The 27,524-nt window shown below is 28.4% G+C and overlaps 1 protein-coding gene across 1 annotated transcript; it reads left to right on the forward strand.

The window, feature by feature from the left end:
- LOC108000343 (elongation of very long chain fatty acids protein AAEL008004-like) lies at nt 1–27,276 on the forward strand. Its single transcript, XM_017060600.3, has 5 exons — nt 1–922; nt 13,461–13,801; nt 19,926–20,063; nt 21,166–21,408; nt 26,218–27,276. The coding sequence occupies exons 2-5, from the start codon at nt 13,463–13,465 to the stop codon at nt 26,395–26,397; spliced, it is 900 nt and encodes a 299-aa protein (XP_016916089.1). The 5' UTR covers nt 1–922; nt 13,461–13,462; the 3' UTR covers nt 26,398–27,276.
- Nucleotides 27,277–27,524: the final 248 nt, after the last annotated feature.

Consider the following 27,524-nt stretch of genomic DNA (forward strand, 5'->3'; position numbering starts at 1 on the left):
GCGCACTATTCACGCAGCATCGACCGTTGGACCCACATTTGACACACATATATATATATATATATTTATATATACGTATACACACACATAAATATATATATATATATATATATATACGCGTGTCTTCGCGTGCGGACGCGTGCACACACTCGCATTCCACATTTACACAGACGCGGGGGCGCGCGCGTCTTTAACCCTTTCGCGCGTAGAAATAAATAAATAAGTAACAAGTGGATATATAATTGGTGAATTGTGGGTACGAGTGTTGATAAGGATCGATTGATTTTTTTTTTTGCGAAGGGGAGGAAGATTGTGAGGAAAGGATGATTGTGATCCGATGGTGAGTCGAGGAGGAAGAAGAGGAAGAAGTGAATGTTTGTAGTATATGTGCAAAAAGGGAAGATCCTGTTGAAGAGGAATTTTTTAGAATACAAATTTGACAATTCGAATATTTGAGGGGGGGAAAAATTGGAAGGTCGAGGGAGAAGGAAGATCGTGACCGATTGGGAGAGAAGGAAGATTCGTGGAAAAGGAGAGTCCATTGAGAGAAAGAAAAATTGTGAAGTAGTGTAGAGAATCCATGGAAGAAAAGAGAAGATATTGAAGGAGAGAGAATTTGTTGAAGAGAAGCAAAACATTTATATAATTTCTAAAGGAAAGAAGGAGAATTGTGAACAATTCTATCAAAGAGAAAACAGATAAGAGTGTGAAGATAAAGTGCAAAGTTAAGAGAGCTTTATCCATTTGAGTTTCTAAACGATTCGAGACATTGATCAATAAAAAAGGATTAGGACTCAATTTTTTCTTGGATCTGTCCAGAAGAGATTAGAAATTGAAATAATATTGAGGCCGATACGCGAACGTGGAAAGGACTGTTGGTATTTTCCTTGAGAAGAACGACGTCGTTTTCGTTGGTGAACAGGTAAGCCGTAAGCCTCATTATTCCTTTGACGCGTGTCAAATTGCATTGGTCGCGCTATATGAATGAACAAATATGGGCAAATTGGTGAAAAAAAATTCTCATTATGGAAATAGGATTAGAAAATTAAATTTCTCGAACTCGACCTAAATTCGTAACGTTGAAGATCGAATGAAAACTGGTATTATACGAGTGTGCGATCAATTTGATCTTATGACCTGATAAATTATATTCGTTGATTTATAGAGACAGATTCGAGTAATAGGTTCCGTTATACTTTCCAATAAGATTGAGATAAAAATAATTATGAATGAATAATTGAAATTCAAATAAGGTATGTAAAAATTAAAATCTAATACAAACGAGTATTAGTATTTATTATTTAAATTCAAATGCAATAAGTCGCGATCGTTTTTATTTTATATATTCGTTAATTAAATATATCTTTCGTTTTATTATTATTATTATTTTCTTTATTCTCTTTTATTCCGCAATGAAATACTTGTTAAACTGGCATTGGATAATATCCATTATTTGATAATATAGCATAATTACATATTATATAATAATTACATGATATAATAATATTTACATGATATAATACAATTTTAACTATTTAAATTAAGAATTTTATTTAAATATTCTAAATATATAATAATATTTTAAATTCTACTATTCATTTATATAACTATTATTTTCAAAAAAAACATTCATTTACAGTATTTCATATTAAAAGAAAAAAAAATAAAAATACTTATTCACAATTAATCCTTTACAACAAATTATTTTCTCCGTTCCAATATATATTTTACATATATAATTGTCATACGTATTTTGCATCATTTAAACATGCGTTACAATAATCGAATGATAGATGTAAAAGTAATAATTAAGACACGAAAAGTGAATTCTTCTTTGGCACCGTGTTCGTTATGCATGACTAAAATATCGATTATAGAGGAGTGGATCGAGAATAACAAAATTAAATCAATCTAACGAATATGAATAATGTATAATATATAAATATATAGAATAATAAATAGGAGTGTTGATATAGTGAAATGACGAACAGAATTGCAAGGCGACGTGTAATTACAGTATAATTAGAAACAAAAATATTTGTTTTTAAAGATGGAGACAATCGCGATCGGAAATATTCGGCTGTCTTCGGCAACAGTCGTTGATTGTCAATCGTCGATCAGTAAAAGTTGAATTAATGCAACGTGCAGTTGAATTAATTTATGATGAAATAATTAGTTTATTATATTATAACTTTATTATATTTAGTTTAACAACGTCCTTTATGGGATGAAAAAGATAAAAATCATCGTATACTACAGATATGCATACAGATTTAACATGACATGGGAAGTTACAATAAAAACGTGGAAAGTTAACCTTAATGAGCACAGTGATACTCTCGTTTTAATTGAAGTGAAGCTCTCAAATAATCAAATTGAAATCTTTTGATTTCAAATAATTTAATTGATTTGAAAAAGGATTTGTAAATATATAGTCAATTGTTATTAAATTGTTATTAAATTACCGAGACAATTCAATGAAAACTAATTTAATTATCTGGATATAATGTTTCGAGTAATTGTATCCCAATGTGTGTAATTTGATTGTGTACTTTGAATTAAGAATATCATCACGAACGAAAATTTCACGAACTCATTGTTTACATGCAAGCATCCTACGCTTATCATTCAGATCGAATGTTTCGAGAGAGTTGCAGAATAGAGTTTTACACTTTCGAGGGTAGCCATTCGTAAAATTTTTATTGTGAAACATTGTGAAACGAGTAAAGCCGGTTGTTTGGACAAAAATAATTAGTCGACGATACGAAACTCGATCAAACGTGCACTTCATGGAACGATTTCACGTTACGTCTGATCAGTTAGGGGTGTGTTCTACTTGAGAAAGTAGAAAAGAAGTCTTAGTGACATTACTCCGACGTATTTCTGTCTTTTTTACTTTCCTTATAATATAATATCCATTATTGTCCTTCTTCTTTGTCTTTTTTCTTAATTTTAACTCTTCATGATTTTTTCAAAACAATAAATTAATAAATATTTAAGTGTGTCAAAAATTTCACGTATACACATAAAAGTCAAATATATATACATCTATATACGTTACTAATATTATTATAACATAATAATATTAGTTAATGTTAATGTTAATTTTTCTTATAATAAAATTATAATATTACAATAATACAATTACTAATCTCTGTATCACAATTTAAAATTTTTACCAATATATAACATTGCATTATTATCTTTTTGTAAAAATTTTTTTAAAATTTATAACAAAAGTAGTATATTAGAACGTCTACAAAAATTTCGAGTTTTTATAATTCAACTGAAAATTTTTAATTGGAAATTTTTTTTCTATTTCATCATTAACATTGACACGATTACGGAAAAATAACCAAAAATTTTCACAAATCTCGAAGAAAAAAGAAATAAGAAATAAAAAAAAATCCTCAAATTGATCAAAAACTGTCGAGTCTGAACGTTAAATGTTCCATTTATCCTTCCTTCCTCTAAAAAAAGATCTTTTTTTTTTTTTTTGCTTCCGCATAAAAACATTCTCTTGTTCGAAAGAAGTCCGTTCCAAGATTGGTAAAAGTATCACCGCTTTGCTGGCCATTCCATCAACGACACACGACGCGTTATTCGTAAACCAATTTCTCTTCCAATTACATCTATGGCAGTGATAACCAGTCGATAAGTTTCGAGGCAAGTTTCGTGGATAAGTTTCTGTTCTAATGGAATAAAAGAGGTCAGGCATTCTTTTCCACCGACATTCCTTTCGAATCGTCTAAAACTAAGGATGTGCCGTGACACACTTTTGTTCGATATAAGAATCTCTTGGCATTTTTTTTTTTTTTTTCATGGAAATTCGTTTGTTCGTATTAATTATCGAGCGAGATCAATTGTGGATCGCGAGAAAACGAAAAGAAAAAAGAGTATCAAGAATCTCCTCCTCCTGTTTGCGCACTGTGCACATACAGGTGAATTTCATCTCTGCGCTTGGAATTCCATCCACGAGTCGAATATTGCGGCACGATTTATGAACATGTTTACGACATTGTTCATTTTTTTTTCCTTTTCTTTTCTTCCCTTTTCTTTTCTGATAATTGTTCCATCGTGTGTATTTTTTGATGATTTATTTACATGATACAAATCGTTAGATTCGTTCTACAAATTTGCATGATATATAATTGATACACAAGTATTATCCACGTCAATTGTTAATCAGATCACGAAATAGGAGCAAGATAATTTCATAAAATATTATTCTGATGCATGGAATTTCTCTCGTTTGTCGGTCCTAGTGACTTTTCGCCCCTGTTTTAAATTTCCCGCGTGTAAATTTCTCCAGACCCAGTGGAACGAGAAAAAATCCAGGAATCTAATTTCTAATCCTTCCTGACGAATGTGAAACTTTGAAAAATTGATGAGTTACAAATTAAATTAGTTACAATGAGATTAATTACAGTTCTTTTGCATAAATTATATAAATAAACATGATACGCATCGCTGATGCGAGTCGAATTAATTTTCATAAACAGGGATCCTACTTTTCCTTATAAAGCACTAAACTTATACGATTGATGAACTTGTGATTAATTGTCACACTTTTTGTCTATTTCACTGTGAGAAATTAATTTATTTAATTCGATTCATATGCATATGTTTGTCTAAAAATTAATTTAAGATTTTTTTCATAAGAAATGTTTGTATCTTATTTCAGATTATCATACTGAAGTTATATACACTCAACGCTATAAATATAAGAACATTTCGTATTTAATTCAATAAAAATGAATTTTCTGGTACTAATCGATTTATTTCATGATATCTGGTTGCACAAATCCATATTCTCACTTTCAATACTCTTCTTTCTCACAAAAATCTAAAAAAGAAATTTCTCAAAACGCATGTTTTAAATAATAATTATTTAAAATAATTGAAATAATTTCGCGAATAAGACAAAAATAACGTATTCCTTAAACAAGATTTTAAAATTTATTCACGTGTGCATTTTTACGACAAATGAATTTAAAGTAAAGTATTTTATTCGTTACTTTCATTTCGAATCCCATTTTTATTCTAATTTCAAGCACAAGATATATTCTTATTATGTTTTAGAAAAATATATATAATTTATTTAAAAAGAAACAAATAATTTAAAAGTGCTTAAATAAATAAATTCAACATTCCATATTAGTAGTTAATGGTCAATGGTTAATGATGGCGCTAGTGTCGCGTCATTGCTCATATATATATATATTTATTTACACGTAAAATCGACATTTCTCTGTATTTTTACAAACCATTTATAATATTTTCCAGCTATCCTATAATTGTTTCAATTTCATCATAAGTTCTAAGAAGCAATTCTTTTTTTTTTTTTTTAACAAAGCTAATTTCACCTCATTTTTCACGGAAAAGTAAAAACCGTATCAACCACTCAACTGGTAACAGTTCCATTTGACAAGTGATCACACAAGGAATTCAGAACAATTCTGATGTACAATTATCGCGTAATTTATCGTGTGGTTTGACAAAATACTTTTAAACAAGTACAAGTTCTAAATCTTTTATTATCGTATAAAACTCTCTGCTATCAAGAATTTATTTTTATTTTTACCGTATATTTCGAACTAAATAATTAAAAAAAAGTACTGTTTATCGTTTCGTGTTCATTTTAATGTAAGAATTTGACGTTATGAATGGTGGCCTGATGCTATAGATAATTTGAAATAAAAAAATCTAACGAGGCAATTTGATTTTTGATTTAATTTTTTTTACTAATTTTATTCTTAAGAATTAGTTTTTCGTTCCTACGATACGAAGTTTCTTCTTGTTTTTATCCGATCTGCATATCACGAATATTCAAGGATTATTACAACAACCCATTAAACAAAATATTCGGCTCAAGGCTGCTGGACCATTTTTAAAACTTACTTTTTCCACTCGTATGTTCGAGAATGTAACGAGTTTCTTCGAAACGTATAAAACGAACTGGATTCTCCGGTTCTTTGCTTCACCATTCGTTATTCTCAATTAGAAAAATATTATATATACATATATATTATATCGAATATGATATTTTAATTTTTAAACATCAGTTAAGAAGGAATTGATATTTTTTTTATTAGAAAATAGAATAATAAATAGCTATTGTTTCGAATAATTCTTTTCTTATTTGCAAATCATTATAAGTAAATGAGATTTTAGAAAAGAAAATTGAATGAAATATTTTTTGTATATCTATATTTTCGATAAATCAAATTAATAAAGAAAATTGTAGATATAACAGTATACTTAAAAATTCTAATAATTAATCTCTTTTGGGATAAAAAGACCTTCGCAACAATTTCTGCATCTGATTAATTGAACTCACAATATTGAATTCTTCCAAGTTAATTTTCATTGAAAATATAAAATTTTTGCATGCAATTGATTTGACAAGAAATCAATTTACACAGAAATTCTCTTCTCCTCAGGTTTATGATTATCACGCGTAAAAAGATCTTTTGCTATTTAAATTTAAAAGCCGCGTAAAAGACAACGTGTTCCTAAAAAAAAAAAAAAAAAAAGATTTTCGAAAGTTTAAACATTCTTCTCTAATCATATTTCATTCAATATGTATACCATCTTTTCACCCGTTTCATCGGGAATCACGAAACTTTCGAAAAAAAAAATTTCTCGACACGTGCGATTTCTTAGAGCCTGTCGTAAAAAATCTACGAAGGCCAGGGGAGAGGGGAGGGACAAGCAAATTTCTTCAATCGAACGTGAAACCTTCCGACGACGAATAGCGTAAAAAAAAGGAGCAATATATTTCCAATAATTAACTGTTTTAACAAGAACACGAAGAAACTGCGATTTTTTGAAACTTGAAACAACGTTTACGATGTTTCCAATTGCCATGAAAATAAAGGATCCATGACAATGAATTTGTGGAGAAAATACACGCAAAAAAGAAGCTATTATTCGACTACTACTTTCTTCGCTGTTAGAATCGATCATGATAAATGGAATAAATAAATAAATAAATATATATATGTGTGTGTATTCGTGAGACATTTTTGAAGATATTATAATTCTAGAGATTGAAACAGATATAAAAGTTGGTAGGCAAAATTTGTCAAGTTATGACCAAACTGAAGTTTGCGTTGGATGAATAGCTCTATCTCTTTCTCGTCCAACTTCGTCCAATTTCAATCGCTTAAAACTCGATAAAGAAACCTCGATCGATATTTTTGCATATCAATTTTTGTGTTTGTCTTTTTTACTTCTCTTTCACAAATGTATCGACAAAATATATTTAAATTTCTATATGTAAGAAATTATTATAAACTTGAATGTCTTAAAAAATATACAAATATTTAATCATATTTATGATAAATTTATATAAATTATCGCATGAAAAGTTGATGTGTAAATAATTAATTATATAATAGAAAATCGTGTAAAATTTAATTTTAATAATTTAATAGATGATTAGATTTATGTAAGAAGGTAATAAATGATCAATTTATCACTTATTTCATACATTTTGACAATTTATTATTTAATTATTGTTACAACGAATTGATTTAACTATCTTATGAAGGATGATATATAGAGTGTAAACAGTGGAATTAGTCATGAAGATGTTCATTCGTATTGTAATTGCACGATCAGTCACGATCGATGCAAAACTGATCAAATGATCAGTGTTTCTCAATCGATCTGCAATCCTTTTTGCAAACGTTTGTTAAAAATTTTATTCAACGTATACATATATATTTATGTATATTCAACAAATGGTTAATCGAGATTCATTGGACAATCGATGCATCAAAAAAAAAAATCATCATTAATTACACGTCGAAAAAAGTGATAAATGATGGTAAAATTCATTTCGATCGCGAAATACACGATTTCGAATCATGAAATTTTTCCAAGAGAAGAAAATAACAATAAATGACAATAATAAATGATAATATTCACGATGAAAATATTTTAAAGCGAAACCGCAACAAGATTGGGAAACACTGTTGCAAATGAAAACCAAGGATAATTCGCGATAAATACAAATGACGGTTTAATGCAATCGTCCGTTTCTTTCCAGAAGGCGTAAAAAGGTGATTAATGACGCGGAGTAATGCGATCTCGTATTTTCGACTCGCTCAAAATAGATCGAATTCCAAAACAAACCGGTGCTCTTCAAAACTTGAACGCTTATCTCTATTTATATACACGCATGTTTTTCATCTGTCGATCAACATAGCATCAACATTCCAACTCGCCTGAAGAATCGTTCTTTCACCTTCCCTTCCTGGTCATTCTCAGTCAAGGTAAACACTGTTTACACGTTTATCTCATTTGAGCTTCAACAATGTATGGATGGTCGTATAATCGTCGCCTTTATTCCGATGGTTAATTATCCGACGAATGAAATGGCTTTAACAAAGATAGATTATCGTTCGCTCGAATCGAAGCGATTTCTCAAATGATATTGCACAAACGATGCATCGAATCGACAAGGTTGGGATTCGAAATATAATTTATTTCGAATTATTTCAATGTGAATATTCGTTTTTATTTCTTTTTATCGTAAAAAAAAAAAAAGAAATATTGAACCGTTGCTTAAATTAAAATACACATATTTTTTTCACAACACGAATATTCAATTGATTCTTAGATGTACACAGATAATTGGCACTATCGTCCCATCCTCGATCACATTTCATACGAAAGATGCAAAATTTGATTAGGTCGCTAGTAATCGAGGTCATCGCGATACGAAAGTGAGAAGAGCGGAATCGGTGTCGTCTGTCAGGAATGATTGAACGCTCAGTAAGTATGAGTTAAGTTTCTCTCGTTTCTCATGTTCAAGTCGAGAAACAAGTACCCTTGAAACTTCGATATCACTTCTTGGAGATTTACTATCGTGGCAATAGAAGATGAAGAGCGAATTTAAAAATTACATCAATCTTGATCCAGCAAATTTTCTGAAATAATCCTCGTAAGAATATTCGAACGAAATTTGTTTAGAAACGAAAGAAAAATTTTCTAACGTATCTAATTCGTAACGTTAATAATAAATGTATTTCTTGGACTTTTTTGCATAAAGCCATAGTTGCAAATCGACATCTTGTATTAATAAGTTTCCGTGTTTCTCTTCTGCGCGGAACAAACGGTCTTTCTAACTGCGCATGCGCATTTATGCTTTTCTCAGTTTTTCTCCCGTTTCTTCGAACGATCCTAACCTCATCGTTCAATCTTGGCTCGTGAAATTCACTCGCTCGTACATGTATATTAATATGGACGCGTTTTTCGTCAAATTTCTATCCGCCGACCGACTGTTAGAAAATTATCGTCGACCGACCAATCACTGCCTTCGCTCCACCGTCATTTTATTTTTCGCCCTCGCTTTTTAGTTAAAAGACCGAACGTTTAATTCTGCGTTTTTGCACCTTTGGAGAAAATCAATGGATCGTTTATTTTCACTCGTTTAAAAAATTTCGTTCGATATTCCAAACTCTCGTTTATACTTGGAATATATCACATATACTATAAGACAGTTCTCATCCTTTTTGACAAATCGATAATTCTTCCTTCTATCGTACGCCATGAAGAGAATCGTTATACAAGGACAGCAAAATACAGGAGTCGTTGAAAAATTGGCAAGGAGTCTTTCGTTGTTGAATTAAAATAATTTCCACCTTTCTAAAAATTCACTATCCATACACTCTCTACTCGCGAGTAAATAAAAAATCCTTTATCGGATCTGTATCAGAATTTTTTTTAACCGTGTGCCGTACGTTTGTGCGCGCCAATTTCCCCAGAAAGTCGGAAGAAAGAGGAAGGGAGAAGGGGAGAAGGGAAAGAGAAAAGTGAAAAAAAAAGAATTCAAATATGGCGGAAGGAAGAGGAACAGAACCGGCTACACCGCGAGCTCCTCGACAACGTATGAGATACGAGACGAGGTAAAGGTCGATCGGCGTTTAACCGGATCGACGGCCCACTTACCCACTAAACTCTAAGCAAGCGAGTTTTAAACATGTTCCCGATGGGCATCATCCTCGTCATTCCGTCATCATCGGCCGCCGGTTATCGTTATTGGCCTGCGTCGAATTCCTTTCTCCCGTTCGAGAGGAATCCCGCCTCTCTCTCTCTCTCTCTTTTTCTCTTTCTATCTTCCTCCGATCCGTTCCTTTTCCAGAGAAACGTGCTTATGGATGTGCTTTAACACCGGGGCACACAAGCGGTCCACGAGACTTTCTCTGTGACGAGTCCCGTTCATCCTGGGTTAGGTTAGAAACGAGACGACGAAATTGATTTATTCGGAATTTTTGAGCGCGGTTTGGGGAAGGGGAAGGGGCACATTTGCGACGATAACGCATTTGTGCGTTGTGTGTGAAAATGTTGATAATTATAATTTTATAATTATAAGAGGGGCATATATTTATAAAAAGAAGAATATGCGTGTTTTTGAAAGTAATTTATTCGGAACGGAAATGATTTCACTGAATGACCTTGATATATGTTCTTCCACGATCATTATTCCAAATAATACTTTTCTTTACATCTTCTATCTTCTAATTCTTAGCCTTAGGGATTATTTAGAGAGAGAGAGAGAGAGAGAGAGAGAGAGAGAGAGAGAGAGAGAGAGAGAGAGAGAGAGAGAGAGAGAGAGAAACTTTTATTAAAAACTTGAATTAGTAACATATTATCTCTGTTGCAATACAACAGAGATGGTATTATTGGTAGTATCTGGATTTAACGATGCTTTGTCGTGTAATTTATGAACGACAGTTATTGACAATAAAGTCAAGTTGCAAAGGAATCGGTAAGAAATTTAATTATAATATGAAATTATACACGAAATTAGTACCGTTTTTTTCTCTCTCTTATTAAAAAACAAAGAATAATTGTAAATTTTTATACGCGATAATCAATCAACCAACCGAATCTAATCTAATTTATATAAACAATATAACTTAAACAACCATGTTTCGACTCAAGTTTCAACATGTCAAATAAAGAGACTATTATGAATCGTGTAATATGCAACAAACGAAACCTAACCTAAAAATTAATCTCTTTCTCTTTCATCGAATAGAGTCTCTTAAATAGAAAAGCTCGTCGATTAATTAATTACGTAACACGGATACAAAAGACAATCGAACATTCTGGATCGATTCTTCGTGGCATATCTTTCATCAAACGAAATCGGTCGCCGAATGCATGAAACCGCATCTCGTTATATGTGGCGCGCGCTGGTCGAATAACTGGATCAAAAAGCCATTCACAATTGGGCCGACACGATTCTCAAACATGTTTCTCGATTTTCGTACAATAACAAAATTCGCATGATATAATTTCGAGCGACGAAAAAATTGAAATTGATCATAATTGGCCTCGTTAACCTGTTTTCTCGATCGTATAAAATATTTATCAATGAAAATTTTGGGAGAAATAATTGAAATGTTTTCAGGATCAGTTCAAGCACGCTATTGCGAATATTTAAACGAATAATAATACGCTTTATCAAAATTTTGGGAAACATTTTAAAAAATCAGCTGACACTGTCACGTACAATAACGTTTGTTTTGAAAGAGAATATTCGAATATATAATATATTATAGCTACTGCATATAACTATATAACATTATCAGATAATTAGCTGATTAAATTCAAAAGGAGACAATCATAAAACAATTAAATCAAGTATTTATTTACAACAAAGTATTAAAAAATAATTAAAACTACGACTATTAACCTAATCTGAAATAAAAAAAAATGAAATTCTATAATAATGTTCGAGCTGGTTTCGAACGCATAAATATTTTTTCTTTTTTTTTTTTCTTGTTTCAGTTTTACCATCTACGTATCTACTTTCAAGCTTTCATATTTCGCTTTCATATTAAGTAGAACTCAAATTAACTACGTCCCACAAAATTATTTCGCTAAATTATCTTTTTCAATGTTAATATATTGTAACCGCAATGCAAAATAAAGAAATATTTTATAGTTGTAGAAATAATAATAATAAAAACGAATATCTTTTACATCTCAAGTAACTCGAGCAATCGTGAATGAATCTCGAACAGCGAAAGTTGAATGACGTCCAGACAGCTTGGATATTCAATTAATCCTAATTATCTAATTTCTCATTCATTGGAAAATATTATTATTCATAAGTAACATCATTACTACATCGTTCTATCTTTCTCATTACAATTATGTAATACAATTAGTTTCAAACGTGTAATATTATATAAAATTGTTCATAATTTGTTAACTCTAAAACTATCATTATATTAATATCAATGTGTGTTTTTAAATTATACTATCGATTGAGCTAAGTGAATTAATTTGATTAATTTTATATACCATCGAACAAAGTATATCGATTGAAGAGACAAAAATATATTTATTTATTTATTTTCTATGAAAATAAATTCGAATTTGTTGTGATTAAGGAAAATGAAGGCCAACTTTTTTGCAGATGCTTATCTTGTGAAATCACAACTAGCCTTGTGAAATGCGACAAAATTATAATAAGATGAAGATAAATAATTTTTTATCTGAGATAATAATTAACTGTAAATTAAATCCAATAATTATATATATATGACATATATAAATCTCTTTAATTAACATCTTAAAGAATCTGCAAATGCAAAAATACTGGCAATAGACACCGAAGGAGAAAATTGAAATAGAAGTGAAACACGAGGATAATGATAATAATGATGATGATGATAAAGATGAGAGTCAGAAGAGACTCATTGTCAGTCATCAAACTCTGTTGCAATATACTATCATTCGTAACCACGTTGCATTATCTGACAGCTGATTAATCACTCAGTGTCAAGAGAATAAATAAAAATAAACGCAATTCTAAGGAGGAAGAATGGCTACTTTCTTAATCAGACATTGCTATTATAGACAATACAAGGATAACGATCTTTTGACCTGTCGCGTTTTACTTTCAATGCTCACAGTGTGTTTTCACAACTGTGTTTCTTGAAATATGAGTTTTCTTTTTTTCAATAATTTTATACTTATAAATCTATCTTCGAATTAAATTTAATTTGAATTTATTGTTTTAAAAATCATATTTATAAAAATCCTTTGTGAAAAGATTCCACGCAAATATAAAAATCGATATACCGATTATTAAGTTAGGTTAGATTAAATATTCATAATTAAACGAAGTGAGAGTCACCCAGAGCATACCATAAATTGCAGTTTAAAGCCATTTTCGCAATACATTAAATTTATAAAATTACTCTTAAGTTTATTACAAAATTTTTCACATTCTGATTAGGAGGAGAAAAATACCAAGAGAGATGAAAATCATAATAATTATAAAATTTAAGAATATAGAAATAGAAATAGAAAAAGGCCACCATCCTTAGAAATAACAATTTTAAAAACCAACTTCGATAGTACAACATACTGATCGAAATCTTCGATACTTTATCATATGATGCATTTAACCTGCCCGATCTTATTTTCAGAAATGGCGTCGGCGGCAGCGGAATTGGTGGTGGAGAGGGAATTGGAATCGAGAATCGAGATGGCGGATACGAATCGAACGTTCGTAGGTGCCCAAGGGCTGGTCAAGATGGCGTTAGATCAGTACACGGAAATCCTCACTACGGTTTCCGATCCGCGGGTCAGTGACTGGCCTTTGATGGACTCGCCGATACCAACGTTTCTCATCGTCCTTCTCTATTTGTATGGAGTGACGATATTGGGTCCACGTGTGATGGCGAATAGGAAACCGTTCAAGCTGAGGGGGACCTTGGTCGCGTATAATGCGTTCCAAGTGATCTTCTCGTTGGGAATGCTCTACGAGGTAAGAAATGTCGAGATCGAGTGATAGAGAGGCAGATATTTTGGAGAAATATTGATCAATTGATCGTTGAATTGTTCAAATAATTTTGCTTAAGTGATTTGTCGAAAATTGAAAGAGATTGTTGATATGATGGAAACTGATTTTTGAATATTCTTTTTTCTTTTTATAAGATATTTGTAAAATAAAATGTATAATAAATGTATAATAAATATTTTCATACTAGAATGAATTGTTTAAAATCACAAGAATTATTCTTTTTCAAGTAAATGGAGAATTTAAATTTCAAATCTATTTTGCAAGTACACGTGATCTCAAGTCAAAACTTGAATAGGAACGTAAAGCAGATTTCATCATCTAAAGTGAAAAGAGGTTTACAGGCCTCAAAATATTTTTCCTAATTCGGTTACCTCTTTGAATTCCTTATTTAGAAATTGTTAGAATTTCATTAGAATCCTTACATTATAACAATTATAAATGATAAGCAAAAACCAAATACTTCTTTATAAACACAAATTAAATACATTACACTACTTTATGAAATCTAGAGCAGATCAATTTAAATCTATTGATTTCTAAATCTAAAATTCCTTAAATATTGTCTAGTCTGTTCATCTAACTCTTAATAATTGAAACTAAATAAGAAGAAATTACAATCAGATCAAAGATATATCTATTATATTAATTTAGATATAAATAAATTCATGTAGTAATTTTATATTGAACATTGTGTACAAGTCTATTGAATGTGTTGAATACATTATATTGTGAACAAAAAATTGTTATACTTTCTCTATTAATTGTAGCACAATTTGATCTTGAAAAAAGTAATTCGTTATCCAAAACTGTTATTTTATCTATTTTATCGTAACCATTATCCAATGATATATTTCATGAAAATATATAAAATAAACTTAAAAATAAAAATTAAATTAAATTTGCTAGGTTCAAGAACGTTTCGGAATTCAATAGGCTTTCTCTAAAATGCTAAGCTGATCACGTCAAAGCTATTCAAAAGACGTATGAGAATGTGCATTGGATGCTTCTTCGCCTCTCTCCGAAGAAGATCACGAATACAAGTGGGTCGGATGAAAATACCAGTCGGATTTTGTTAAGTCACGAGTCAGTTCGAAGTGTAACAGTGAAAGCGCTTAGCCATTAGCACTTGCATAGCCGTGTAGCCGGTGATTCGAACGGTCTTTTTCGTCGATAAACGATCACAATAGCTGCTGCCGTTTAACATTAATGTTCTAGTTGCTGAGAAAAATATCCAGACACGAGTAAAATATTTCTTCAATTTTTACGATGTACTAAACGTGGAAGTGTATTTTGAGTTTATTCTGTAAGATTAATTGAGCGTGTTTAAAATTTTATTTCATCGAAACTGAAACAAAGAATTGATAAATTGTTGAGAAAAGTAATGATGATGAAAAATAATTTTAAAATTAAATCGTTTAAAATTACATTAATATCAAAATATTTTTGGAAAATACTTAACTGTATTTGGATTTATTGGACCACGATGAAAAGCTATATATTTTGACATCCAATGAAATTATTCATCATTTCATTTGAATGACTTGATAAAATTATAGAACAATTTTATTTTCAAAAGGTCTCTGAGTTTTGAAAATATTTTTTATAATACATTAAAATTAAAATTCCATATATTTAGACAAAAACACGAATATAAAATTTATATTTACAAGCTTATATTTCAAGAAACAAAGAACACTGAAATTTTAAAGTCTAAATTGTTTCTATTCCATTCTCTGTTAGAAAAAAAAAACATGTCAAATCTGTATCAAATCTTTTCATCGATTATGTTCCAACTCATTATACGAGTTATATTATAGTAATGATTCAAAAATCAAAATAAATCTGTCCTCCTTTCTACTTTGCACGTACATGCCTGCACAAACTTTCATAAAAATCCATAAATCCAAAATTAATAATCAGTTGAGCTCACTCAACGTGTACAGAGAGTTTCTTAATCGAGCGTAAGTTGGAATGTCGCGTTTCGCAAGCGCCCTCTATCGAATCTCACCAGAGCAAAGTCCACGGATCAGATATACCTCGTGATCAAGATGACTCGAGAAACCACGCGTCCTTTGAAACACGTCGGTCGTTCACACTGGATTAGTTCGTTTTTACATCTCAGTTTCGATTAAAATCCTTAACCGTTATGTTTTCATCACAATTTTGGATCTCTGGCCTCGTGAGAGAAGTGGTTTCGTATGTTGGTCGAAGCAAAAAAAAATCGAAGGACAGACGAAATTTATTGTTCATATTTTTTTTTATCGCGATGAAGAAAAAGACGATGCTAGGTTATGAAACGAGGTTGTGAAAATGTAAATTCGCGTATTTAAATCAAGAAGATCTTTTTGTCTATTTGACGAAACGAAGAATAAAAAAACTTTTATTACGAATTTTTATCACTTATACGATTTTATTTAATTTCAAAAATACAAAAATAATGTAACGTCACGATAAAAATTATTACTACGATTTTTAACAGATAGTTTCTCTCATCTGGCAATTTGGAATCAAGTTGAATACGATTAAGAAATATAAATCGAATTTTATAAAAAAAACATGTTCAATCCTTTTTTTTTTACCATTATTTCGAAAAAATGATTCTAAATCATTTAAATGATTCTTTAATAAGAAATATACTTATAATTGAACAGTCTAACAATAACATTCGTCGCAAAACATTCTCAAGTTTGTACCTTTTAACGAGTAGGTGATCGGAGTAGAGACCGAAACGATTTTCACTCTATCGCAACGCATGCATTAGTAAACTAAATTCTTGATCGAAAGTACTTGCTATTAATCAAGAGTTTGAGTTACGATTAAAAACATTGCGCCAAATGTTCCCTTCTCCGACACAATTTTAATTAACTCGTCTATCAAATCGAAGACAGGACAGGCTATTGTACAATAACCTGCTACGTATTGCGTTGAATTCGTATAAATAAGAAATTTCTCTCGTAAAGTACAAATGAAATAGAGCATTTCTGATATGGTGATACAAAAGAGATGATTCTCGAAGTAAAAATGAATTGAAAGCATAATTTCGTGTAGATATACTAACCTAACCTCTTTCTGTTCAATCGAACAATGTTTTCCATCTTCTGTCAATAATGATAATAATTATTTTAAAGAATCAAATATTTAAACAAACGAAAAATTTTAATGCATTATTATTAAATGTTTCTCTAATTTCTAAAATGTTTGTCGTAAACAATATCAAAATCTTGAACAGTGTGATAGTTTGTCTAGTCCATTGTCTAATTCTTTCTCAAAAAACGCACGAAAATTAAAATAAAAGAAACTATAAAATTTCTATTTCATTTAATTTGTTTCAAAAATTTTGAAAGAGGATAACAGCCGTGACGATCGATCTTCTACACTAATGGAGGACAGGGGTGAGAAAGGTATATCCGTGGAACGCAGTGTTGCAAAAGGGGAAAAGTTTACGTGATTCAAAAACGAGTTGCTCAACAGGTTTACACTCGAGCTGGCGATTTATTAAAGAAAGACATCATATTTCCGAAATTTTTCCACGAAACTTGTGCGCATTATTCATGTATTCAATAAAAACAACAAAGTAAACGATTTAGTTAGCCAAGAATGGAAAAATTTTCTAAAAATTAAATTATCATTGAAATAATCGTTCTTCTTTTCAAAATAATATCTTTCATCTTTTAGTAATAATTTATTTCGGTTGTTATGATGTAATAATTATTATTTGTATATTGATATTTATTATATTATTTATAATAAAATGTTATTTTAATTAAATAAAATATTGTAATTCCAAACAATATTTTCTTTTGCAAAAATTTTCGTTATAGTTTTGTTAACAAAAAACACTGGCCAATCACGAATCGCGTAATCTACTTGGTTACGTATTGTCACCAATGAATCAACTTCGTCTAAAATGACGAAGAAAGTGTATCGAATATTATATTTATTTATTTAATCGTTGTTCGTAATATAATTCGATATAATTTTTTATCAAAAATTATTGAAAAAATATTTGTTATAATCAACACACACTCTTCGAGATACATTGTTTGGATTTGTTCGGTTGGCAACATAGCTAACGCTATTGCCGCGACTCGACTAGATTACGTGCTTCGTGATTGGCCAGTGTCTTTTATTAATAGCTCGTCATCGAAATCGAAAATAAAAATTTTTGCAAAAGAAAATATTCCTTGAAATTATCTCAATTTTTAGGATATCCTGTATAGAATAATAATATATTCGTTAAGTAATGAATTTTAGAAAAAAATTTGATGTGAAAAAATATCAAATTAAGGATTATTTATTAAGTTTAGGAAAAGAAATAGAATAAATAACTTATAATAAATAAATTAGCCTGAATAATTTATATATGTACATAATAGCACATCAATGATTAGTTCAAGTATCATAGTGATTTGACTTTTACGATTATCCATCAAATGAAATAATTCTTCGTAAAGAATCGATTTCTTAAACAATATTAGAGAAGCTTCAAAGATGTCATTAATATATGTACATCAATAAACGTAGAACTATACATATAAGTAAGTAATCAATATCTCGATCCAAATCAACACAAAATTGGAACGTATCTTCTTGAATGAACATTATAAAAACTATTGAAGATCGCCTTAGAAAGTTGCATACAAACTAGATTACCTTCCCGATGCCGAGTTGAAAAAAAGAAAAGAACGAGAAATAATTGGATATCAAGAAAGTCGACCGATTACAATGTTTTATACGATAACGATTTTCAATTTTTTTCGTATTTTTTATATATATATAAATTCGATATTTCTATAAAAATATCTACTTATTTATATTTATTTATATTAATTTCTAATCTACAAAAAAGAACATATCGAAACGAAGAATTTATTTTTATTCTTCCTAATTTTTTTCATATGGTCATATATTCGACAAAAATCTGGAACACTTTAACAAAATGATAAATGATCGTAAAAGATTTATTCAAATACTTTCATTCAAATTAACTATTTCCGTGATGATTTGAATAGAAACTCGTCGCAGAAAGAAAAAAAATTCCAATTCGATTTCGAAAGGAAATAAGAAGCTTCGTAACTTCGTGTATCCGTGTATATCATGTATCCTGTTTATATATACGTATATGGATAGCCATTTCGAAATATTTCGTTAAAAAAAATTACGTTGCCAAGTGGTTACACTATACGCACGTTATGATCGTTAAAATAAAACTGGAAGGAAAGTTATCTATTATTCTCTGTGGAAACGGTGATTTTTAAATAATTAAATCGTAATTGGGAAATCGAAGCGTTGAGTCAATAATGTGCGTCAAGTTGAAAAAAAAAAAACTTTTTTCACCAACGAGAAATTACAAAATTGAGAATAAACTTTTCATTACGTTACTATATGAAAATGTATCGTGCAAACGATAGTAATCGATGGTGCAATTTCATTTCATTAATTATAAATCGATGTTAAATTACTGTAGATTTTTGAAATAGATAAACATTCTTACTTCTTCGATTATGATATTATGTTTAAAAAAATAGAACGAACAATGTTTCAAACAATGTGTAATAATATTTTATTAAGAAATTTCTTAAAACATGAAGAAATAATGTTTTAAGTAATAATATATTTCGAATAAGCATTTTCTAATTTTTGTATTTTAAAAAGATCCAAAATGCAAACAAACTGCAAATTAATTATTACTGAGCAATTTAAGTTTGTATTAGTTATAATTATTTTTAATTTATTATTTGGATATTAAAAAATAATTTGAATTATTTGTATATTACATACACTAATAATGACTTCAATATATTTGTTCCAACTATTTGAAATATTATTCATTGAACGAAATATTATAATTTCAAAATAGAATTCCCAATTATTTTTATTTATTTAGATTATCCATCCCAAAAATTTATTTTAAAAATTTCAACTCTGCTAAACACTAAGCCAATATTCTCTCCTCTACTATATTTCACTTCAACATAAATATTAATGAGGTTAGGTTATTAAACTCGTTCATATTGCTTACATAATTATATAATTATCATTAAACCTAGAAAACAATACCTTAACCTTGAACTTCTGCGTTTTACAGCACTTGATGTCCGGTTGGTTGTTAGACTACAGTTACAAGTGTCAACCGGTCGATTACTCCCATAATCCGTCCGCGCTACGAATGGCTAATTTATGTTGGTGGTACTTCATCAGCAAATTCACAGAATTCGCTGACACGGTACGTAAAAGAATTGAATTTGTTAATATCAAACATGGAATTAGATTGAATCGATCAAAAAATAGGAATGAATTATTTTGAAATCCTTTCGAATTCTTCAATGTTAATGTTAATGTTAATTTGCAAGCCAAAAAAATTTACCATTGGACTATGTACTATGTAAAATTATTGCTGTTGTTAATCGACTAATTATGAATTTAAAAAAATTCGAGAAATCAATTTCGAAATTTTTGAAAAATTCAAAAAGTTTCAAATTTTCAAATCTTAATTTCTTGCAAGCAAAAAAAAAAAATTGTTGCTAATCACTGAACCTGAATTCGAAAATATCCGTAAGTCAATAATATTTTGAAGCTTTTCAAAAAATGTAAAAAAATTCGAATTCTGACTATCTCTATCTAATAATCTAATTTTCACAAATCAAAAAAAAGAAAGAGAGAATTTTGACTTAATTTCAAGTTTCTAAAAATCTAAAAATCCAATAAAATCTCAATCCATCTCTGGATTAAAACATTTTCTGTGCCAGACGATTGTACAGAGTTATTTCCCGAATTTCTTTCGTCATAGAAATTGATCACCGAGGCAGAAACGATATCTGCCTCGCTACAGCCTATTATTATGATACAGAACACTGTTTTTACCGATTTTTTACGAATCGAAAATAAGTGTGTCGCGAGAGAGAAACTATTCTGTCCATGATAAAATCGTCGCATTTAAGCTTGTTGATTTTTCTTGCGAAACAAAGATCTTAGATTGAATAAAATAGAGATTGTAATCAAATTAGTCAAATGCTTTTCATCTTTTTTTTTTGCAAAAAAATGGAAATTTATTATTTTTAAAATTTTTTAAATTTCATGCTAATTTCATAATAATTTTCATTATTCATATAATAGTTAATGTGTAGTTTTATTATTTTCATTATTATTTATTATTCGTTACATTTAATGAATTGTTATTTCAATTAATAATTATTTAAATTAATAATAAGCAATGAGAATAATAAGTCTTTTCATTTTTTTAATGATGAAAATTATTTTATTAATAATAGAAAAATTGTCCATTGATATTAATTTCATTTTTTTTAATCTATTTCACAAACTTTCAGATATTTTTCGTTCTGCGCAAGAAGGAGAGTCAGGTGACATTTTTGCATTTGTATCATCACTCATTGACTCCTCTAGAGACATGGATCTGCGTGAAATTCATTCCTGGGGGACATGGTACTTTGGGAAATCTTATAAATAACGCGGTGCATGTAATAATGTACCTCTACTACATGGTATCTGCTATGGGACCAGAATATCAAAAATACTTATGGTGGAAGAAACATCTCACTACCGTACAATTGGTAGGTATATTATTTTAAACAAAGAAACGTGATAATTTTTTCATAATTCTATCTTGTTAATAAGTTTATGAATATTTTTAAATATCCATATCTATATCAACAATAAAAATAATTCAATAATTTTTAATAAGTTATCATTATATTAATTTTAAAAATAATCCGTCATTTGTTACTTTTGAGAAAGTGATAGTAGTATTGGGTACGTGCCGTCAAAGAATCGTCAAATTTGAGCAAATAGTCGAAATAACGTATCATGTTCTCTTGAGTTCTAGAATCGATCTTTTAAAAGTGTTCCAAAATATATTGACACATTTTATTATTTTTACAGTTTAAACAATAAATTTGAGCAATAAATTTTAAAGAAAATCAATAGTTAAATGTCTAAATGTAAAATGCAGAGAATATAAAATATATTTTGAAGTTGATGAACAACAATTGATTTAACAACAATTGATCTAAGCAAATAAAAAAATTCTCTTGATAAATAAATATAAAATCATGTTTTGAAACAATATGTATTTAAGAGAAAATAGATTTCAGTATTTTTATTCGATCAAAATAAAAATATTAATGAATTCTTATTTTATGGGGAAGAAATGTTATTCTCAATTATTGTCTTCAAGTTAAGAAATAAAATACTTTTGTTTTTTCACAAAAACTAAAATAGAAGAACTAAGAATTATTTTGTTAAAATAATATCTATATGGTAACATCATAGATATTACATTGATACGAGTAAATACAGGCAACAGAGAAGAAAAAAAAAAGAGAAAGGATTTTATTACGTCAAAATGAATGGTATTTAGTCTCACGTTCACCAATAAATTGCAAGTTGCAAAATTTTCTTCATCATTTTGAAGAGATGTGCATCTACAGATGCAATCATTTACACTTCGATCTGCAATACAAAAAGCAATGCATCTCACAATAGCTTAGAAATATCAATATATTTCAAATATCCAAAAAAAAAAAGTATATACGTATATACTTTATCTTTTGAATCGATATCATTCCATTTTGATTAAGTTCATTTAGCTTTAGCAAGAGATACATAAATATAAAGTCAAAAATACATTGCAAGAGATATCAATACAATGATATTTTTTACGATACGTTCCTAACCTCTAGAAAATAGTCGCAAGCCACAAGAAAGACATCAAATGTTTCTTAACCATGAGCAAGATATTCTAAAGCAACTAATATAATTTATGCGATACCTCAGATGAGATCTTGCGAAAGTTGATCTTATTCTTAAGACAGAAATATATTTGGGAGAAAAATTTTTGAGAATTGCTTTGGAAAATATTTTTTACAAATGCATTATCCAAAAATAATTTTCATTGTTAATATAATAATAATTTCCATTTGTGAAAAGATATTTTTCAGTTATCTTTCAAAAATTTCTTAAATAAACTCATATCTCAATTCGATGAATAATATTCAGATTATTCGTATTATATTCACATAAATGGTATCACAAAATATCTCATAGTTTTAAAGAGATCATTATTATCAATTATAGGCAGTGACTTTTTTAGAATTCAGAAGAGGTTAGAAAACATTGTTTAAAAAGACATGAAATTTTAAATTAATAATAAATAAAAAATAAAAAATAAAAGAATAAATAAAAAAGGAAAAGAAATAATAAATAATAATAATAAAAATAATAATAAATATCTTTTTAGATAGAGATTAATGAATTCTTAATCTTCGAAACCAGATTTGGGATTGGCATGTAATTCCAATCCCTGAGTACAAATGATTAAATCGCGCAATACTTAAGTGGCCAATAGCGCCAAATACATTTTAGAACGAGATTCGCGATACCTTCTTCTTGCACAACGTGCAAGTTGCAGTTGGGCTAGATAATAATCTGCATTTGATGAAAGTGAACGGAACCACGATACATCGACCATAATGTTTGCATATGCGCGCCATTTCAGCATTGGTGTTCAGATTTCACTGATTAACAACATCTCGTACACACGTATCTATATGGTATTAATACAATTTACATATCTCAAAAAAAAAAAAAATAATTTATATATTCTTTAAATTTACACATTCTTTCAAAAATGAAAGAAAAAAGTAGTAAAAAACTATTATAAAAAATAGCATTTAAGAGAAATGAATATTTTAATCTTTCTTTATTAAACATTGATTCATTAAACATTGAAGATTAAATGATTTGATCTTTTATTAATGAAAATCAATGAAAAATTCAAGAATTTTTTTATTAATAATTATAATATATAAGTGAAACTTAAATTTTTAATCTTTTACTAATGAAAGACAATTTTTTATTAATGATTATTATAAATCTCTTGATACTTCAATATTTCAGCTAATATTAACGTATATTTTCATAATTTTTTTTAATCAATTTATAACTTCAAAATACAATAAAACTTCTCTATTAATTGTCTCTTTCAATCTACTTTCAAACTACTTCAATCTTTTAATCTACCCAACAGAAACCATTAAATAGCCATTAGTAACCAGAATAATAATCTTTATTTTTCACAAGATAATGCAAGAAATGGAAATCTAAATTAAATCTTTCTCTTAGATTCCATTAAAGAAAATTTATCAAGAAAGAAATTATTAAATATCTATAAATATCTACAATAGTTTTCACAGAAACTATATTAACAAACAATATATCACTAATATATTATTACCTAATACTACTATAAATCATTTAAAAAAATTAAATTGTCCAATTGTCACACAATTCTTATTTACATAGAATATTTTTTAATAAAAAAACAAAATTTTCAATTTTACTATTTAAGCTATTTTCTACAAAGATTCTTAATTATATTCAGTGTGGAATCGACAATAATGATATTTTTGCGAAATCCTGAGTCATTGTTGGCTACTCATACAAGTCGATAAACAAAATTTCTCACAAACACATGGTAGAAACGAAGGAAAGTGAAAAGTACAAACGTTGGGCAATTGCAGGTTGACTTGCTTTGGACTCGGTCGCGATGGCGTAATAATTTGGCATTCCAATATACCATATAGTGTCCTCTACCAGAACAGTATTGCAGTTAAGCTTTGTGTTACAGTGAAACGATAGTATGACTATGAAGCCTCACCTATGCAAAACGTACCTTATTTAACTCGCAAGACTCATTAATTTCTCGTACATCGACATAAAATACATAAGGAAAATTCGTGTTGTCCTTTCCTATACAATGCAAGTAACTCTCCCTACTTCATTTACATTTGAGGTTATCTTCGTCGATTCTTTTCCAGGATATTCCGCAACCATTCGATTCGTTTCGAATAAATCGTGAGGTTAGAAAAATTCATTCATTTCTCTGGTGTAGAACAATTTTATACCTAAACTATTTTTATATTTTTTTCGAATTTTAATTGTACAGAACGTTTTAAATGATATATGCGAGTAGGAGTAGGAACAATTGTCACTTTATACCATTGTAAAAGATAATTTAAAATATCTTTTTCTATCATAAATTAATAAATAAATTAACTTGTTTCTATTAATTCAAAGATATTTTTAATAAAATTGAAATCAGGAGATTTGTATTGAATATGCACAATGTTTCTGTGTCAACATTAAAAAAATGGTAAACTTGAATCTAAGATGACAATTTTGAGGTTAGATCGAACAAATATTGTAGATATAAATGAAATATTTATTCAAATGAATAATTTTTATATAAACCTTATTTAAGTATATGAATAAAACTAATTGATTATAATTTGTACGAACAAGAATAATCAGTTATCATTTATAATCACTTTGAATTAATTGGAAAACAAATGCGTTTGAATAATCAATTTTTCGATCAGAAAAAAGACAAATTTATAAATTCCTAAAATATGTATTATATCGAATAAAAGAATATATATTATTATAATAAAAAGAATAAGAAGAATAACAATAGTATAATAAAAAGAATGTAATAAAAAGAATGTACATATCACTTTTAATTTAATTGATCATGAAACTAATACAAAAAAATTATTAATTAAAATTCTAATGACCACAAAACGATAAAATTTCCAAAATTGCAATATTAATTGCATTTTATTATAAGGATATAATATAATAATAATATAATAAAATATAAAATATAATATAATAAAATATAAATTATTTTGTTTTTAATAAAAAATAAAAGAAGAAAATAAGTAATTATTACTTAAATTACTTAAACGTAATAACGTTTTCTTTTTATAGCAAATTCTTTGTTTTATAAGCATAATCAATTATACGTCTCATAAGTGCAAAATAAGTTGCAAAATTTTACTTTCCATAAATTAATCGATCGCAGAGATCGTTTCGTTTCATCACATTGTTCGCTAAAATTTTATCCGACCATATAGCTGATTATTCTTGTGTTATGACCACGATAATAAATTACATATTCATCATTCAGTTATTTAATTTATGCATTGTCATATATAATTTAGATTGTGAAAAATTCTAAATAATTAATAATTCTAAATTCCAATATGTTAAGTATTGTATTATTAAAAAAATAAAATAAAAATTATAGAAATTTTACGATTAAATATTTCGATGCAATTTATTTGAAAATATATTTCTTTCTTTTTTCTTACTCTCACTATATATCACTGTTTTATCCTATATCTAATTCTATATCTGGTATAAAATAGTGATAAGACTGGATCATTGCAATTTAGGCAAGAAATTTCAAATTTGGAATTTAAGCAAACATTGTTGTATTTTTAAATAATATCAATAAATTTTCAGGAAAAAAATATAAAATTCGACTCACCCTTATATATGTATCCTTTTTTCGTTTACAGGTACAATTCTTTCTGGTGTTCGTACACAGCGCCCAAGCTTTGGTATTCGATTGCGGCTATCCAAAACTGGTAGCGGCACTTTTACTGCTTCATTCTACAATCTTCTTCGTCCTCTTCTCAGATTTCTATCGACGAGCGTACAATAACGACAGAACGATGAAGGAACTGAAGAACGATTAAACACGATGGACATTATTATCCCAAATTTACCTCCGATACGTTCCAATACATCGATCTTTTGGTCACACATATATGTTCGATTATCACGAATCGATTATCAAAAAAATTTTCAAATTTTTGTAAATTATTATTTAATTATTGTTAAAATTTTGTATCTTCAAAAAATATAAAAAAAATTTTCGTATTTTTTTTTGCAAAAGAATATAAATAATATAAAAAAATATTTAAGAAAGATCGATTCATGAATTCGACCATTTGAAAGATCGAAGTGATTATTCGATCGGAATAGAGCTTATAGATTCCTTCCGTATGGAAGAAAATTATATATTTTACATATTATCTTATATCCTCCGCAGGATATCTCAGGTCTCGCAAAAAGCTCAGACCAGGGCTTCCAAAGCACTTACTTTTAAGAAAACTGACCGATTGTGTATTCAAGGTTATCAATGAAATTTATATTTTTGTTAAGAAAAATGAATTAAAGCTTTCACTAAAAGCAATCAAGTTTAATTCATTTTATAATACATATTCATATGAAAAAGTAGGTATATGAAAATTCAAAAAAAAAATATATATATATATATATACATAATTCGATACATCGATCGGTCCTTAGTATCGTTAATTTATTTTAATGCACTTTTTACTTGTCGCCGGATTTGTAATTAAGATTACTGTAAATATAATTAGTTTTAGTAAGCACCGCAAGATCATCATCACGGTTTTATTTAATATATTACTTGTTTGAGCTATTTGTTTTGAATGATAAATATATGTAAAAATTAATTGTTATCTATTTTTCAGAAGAAAAAGAAAAAGATTAATTTCTTTGAAAAAAAATACTTAATTTAATAAAAATTCTAATGTATGTAATTATAATGGCTTGTCTCATGAATTTTCAAGCTCAATCTTCTGTTTAAATTTGTATGTATTTATATTCTTTTATTATATTTTATTGTTATTACTATTATGTCACGTATTTGTGAGTATTTAAAGAAACTTCATTATAAGTCATTTTTAAATATATATTTTAAATAAATATTCACTTGCAACAAATGGAATAAATAAATAAAAAAATAACAAAATGGTGAAATGATATATTTGCCTTTATATTTATTTTGCAAATT

The sequence above is a fragment of the Apis cerana genome, linkage group LG16, assembly GCF_029169275.1.
Source record: "Apis cerana isolate GH-2021 linkage group LG16, AcerK_1.0, whole genome shotgun sequence".
NCBI lineage: Eukaryota > Metazoa > Arthropoda > Insecta > Hymenoptera > Apidae > Apis > Apis cerana.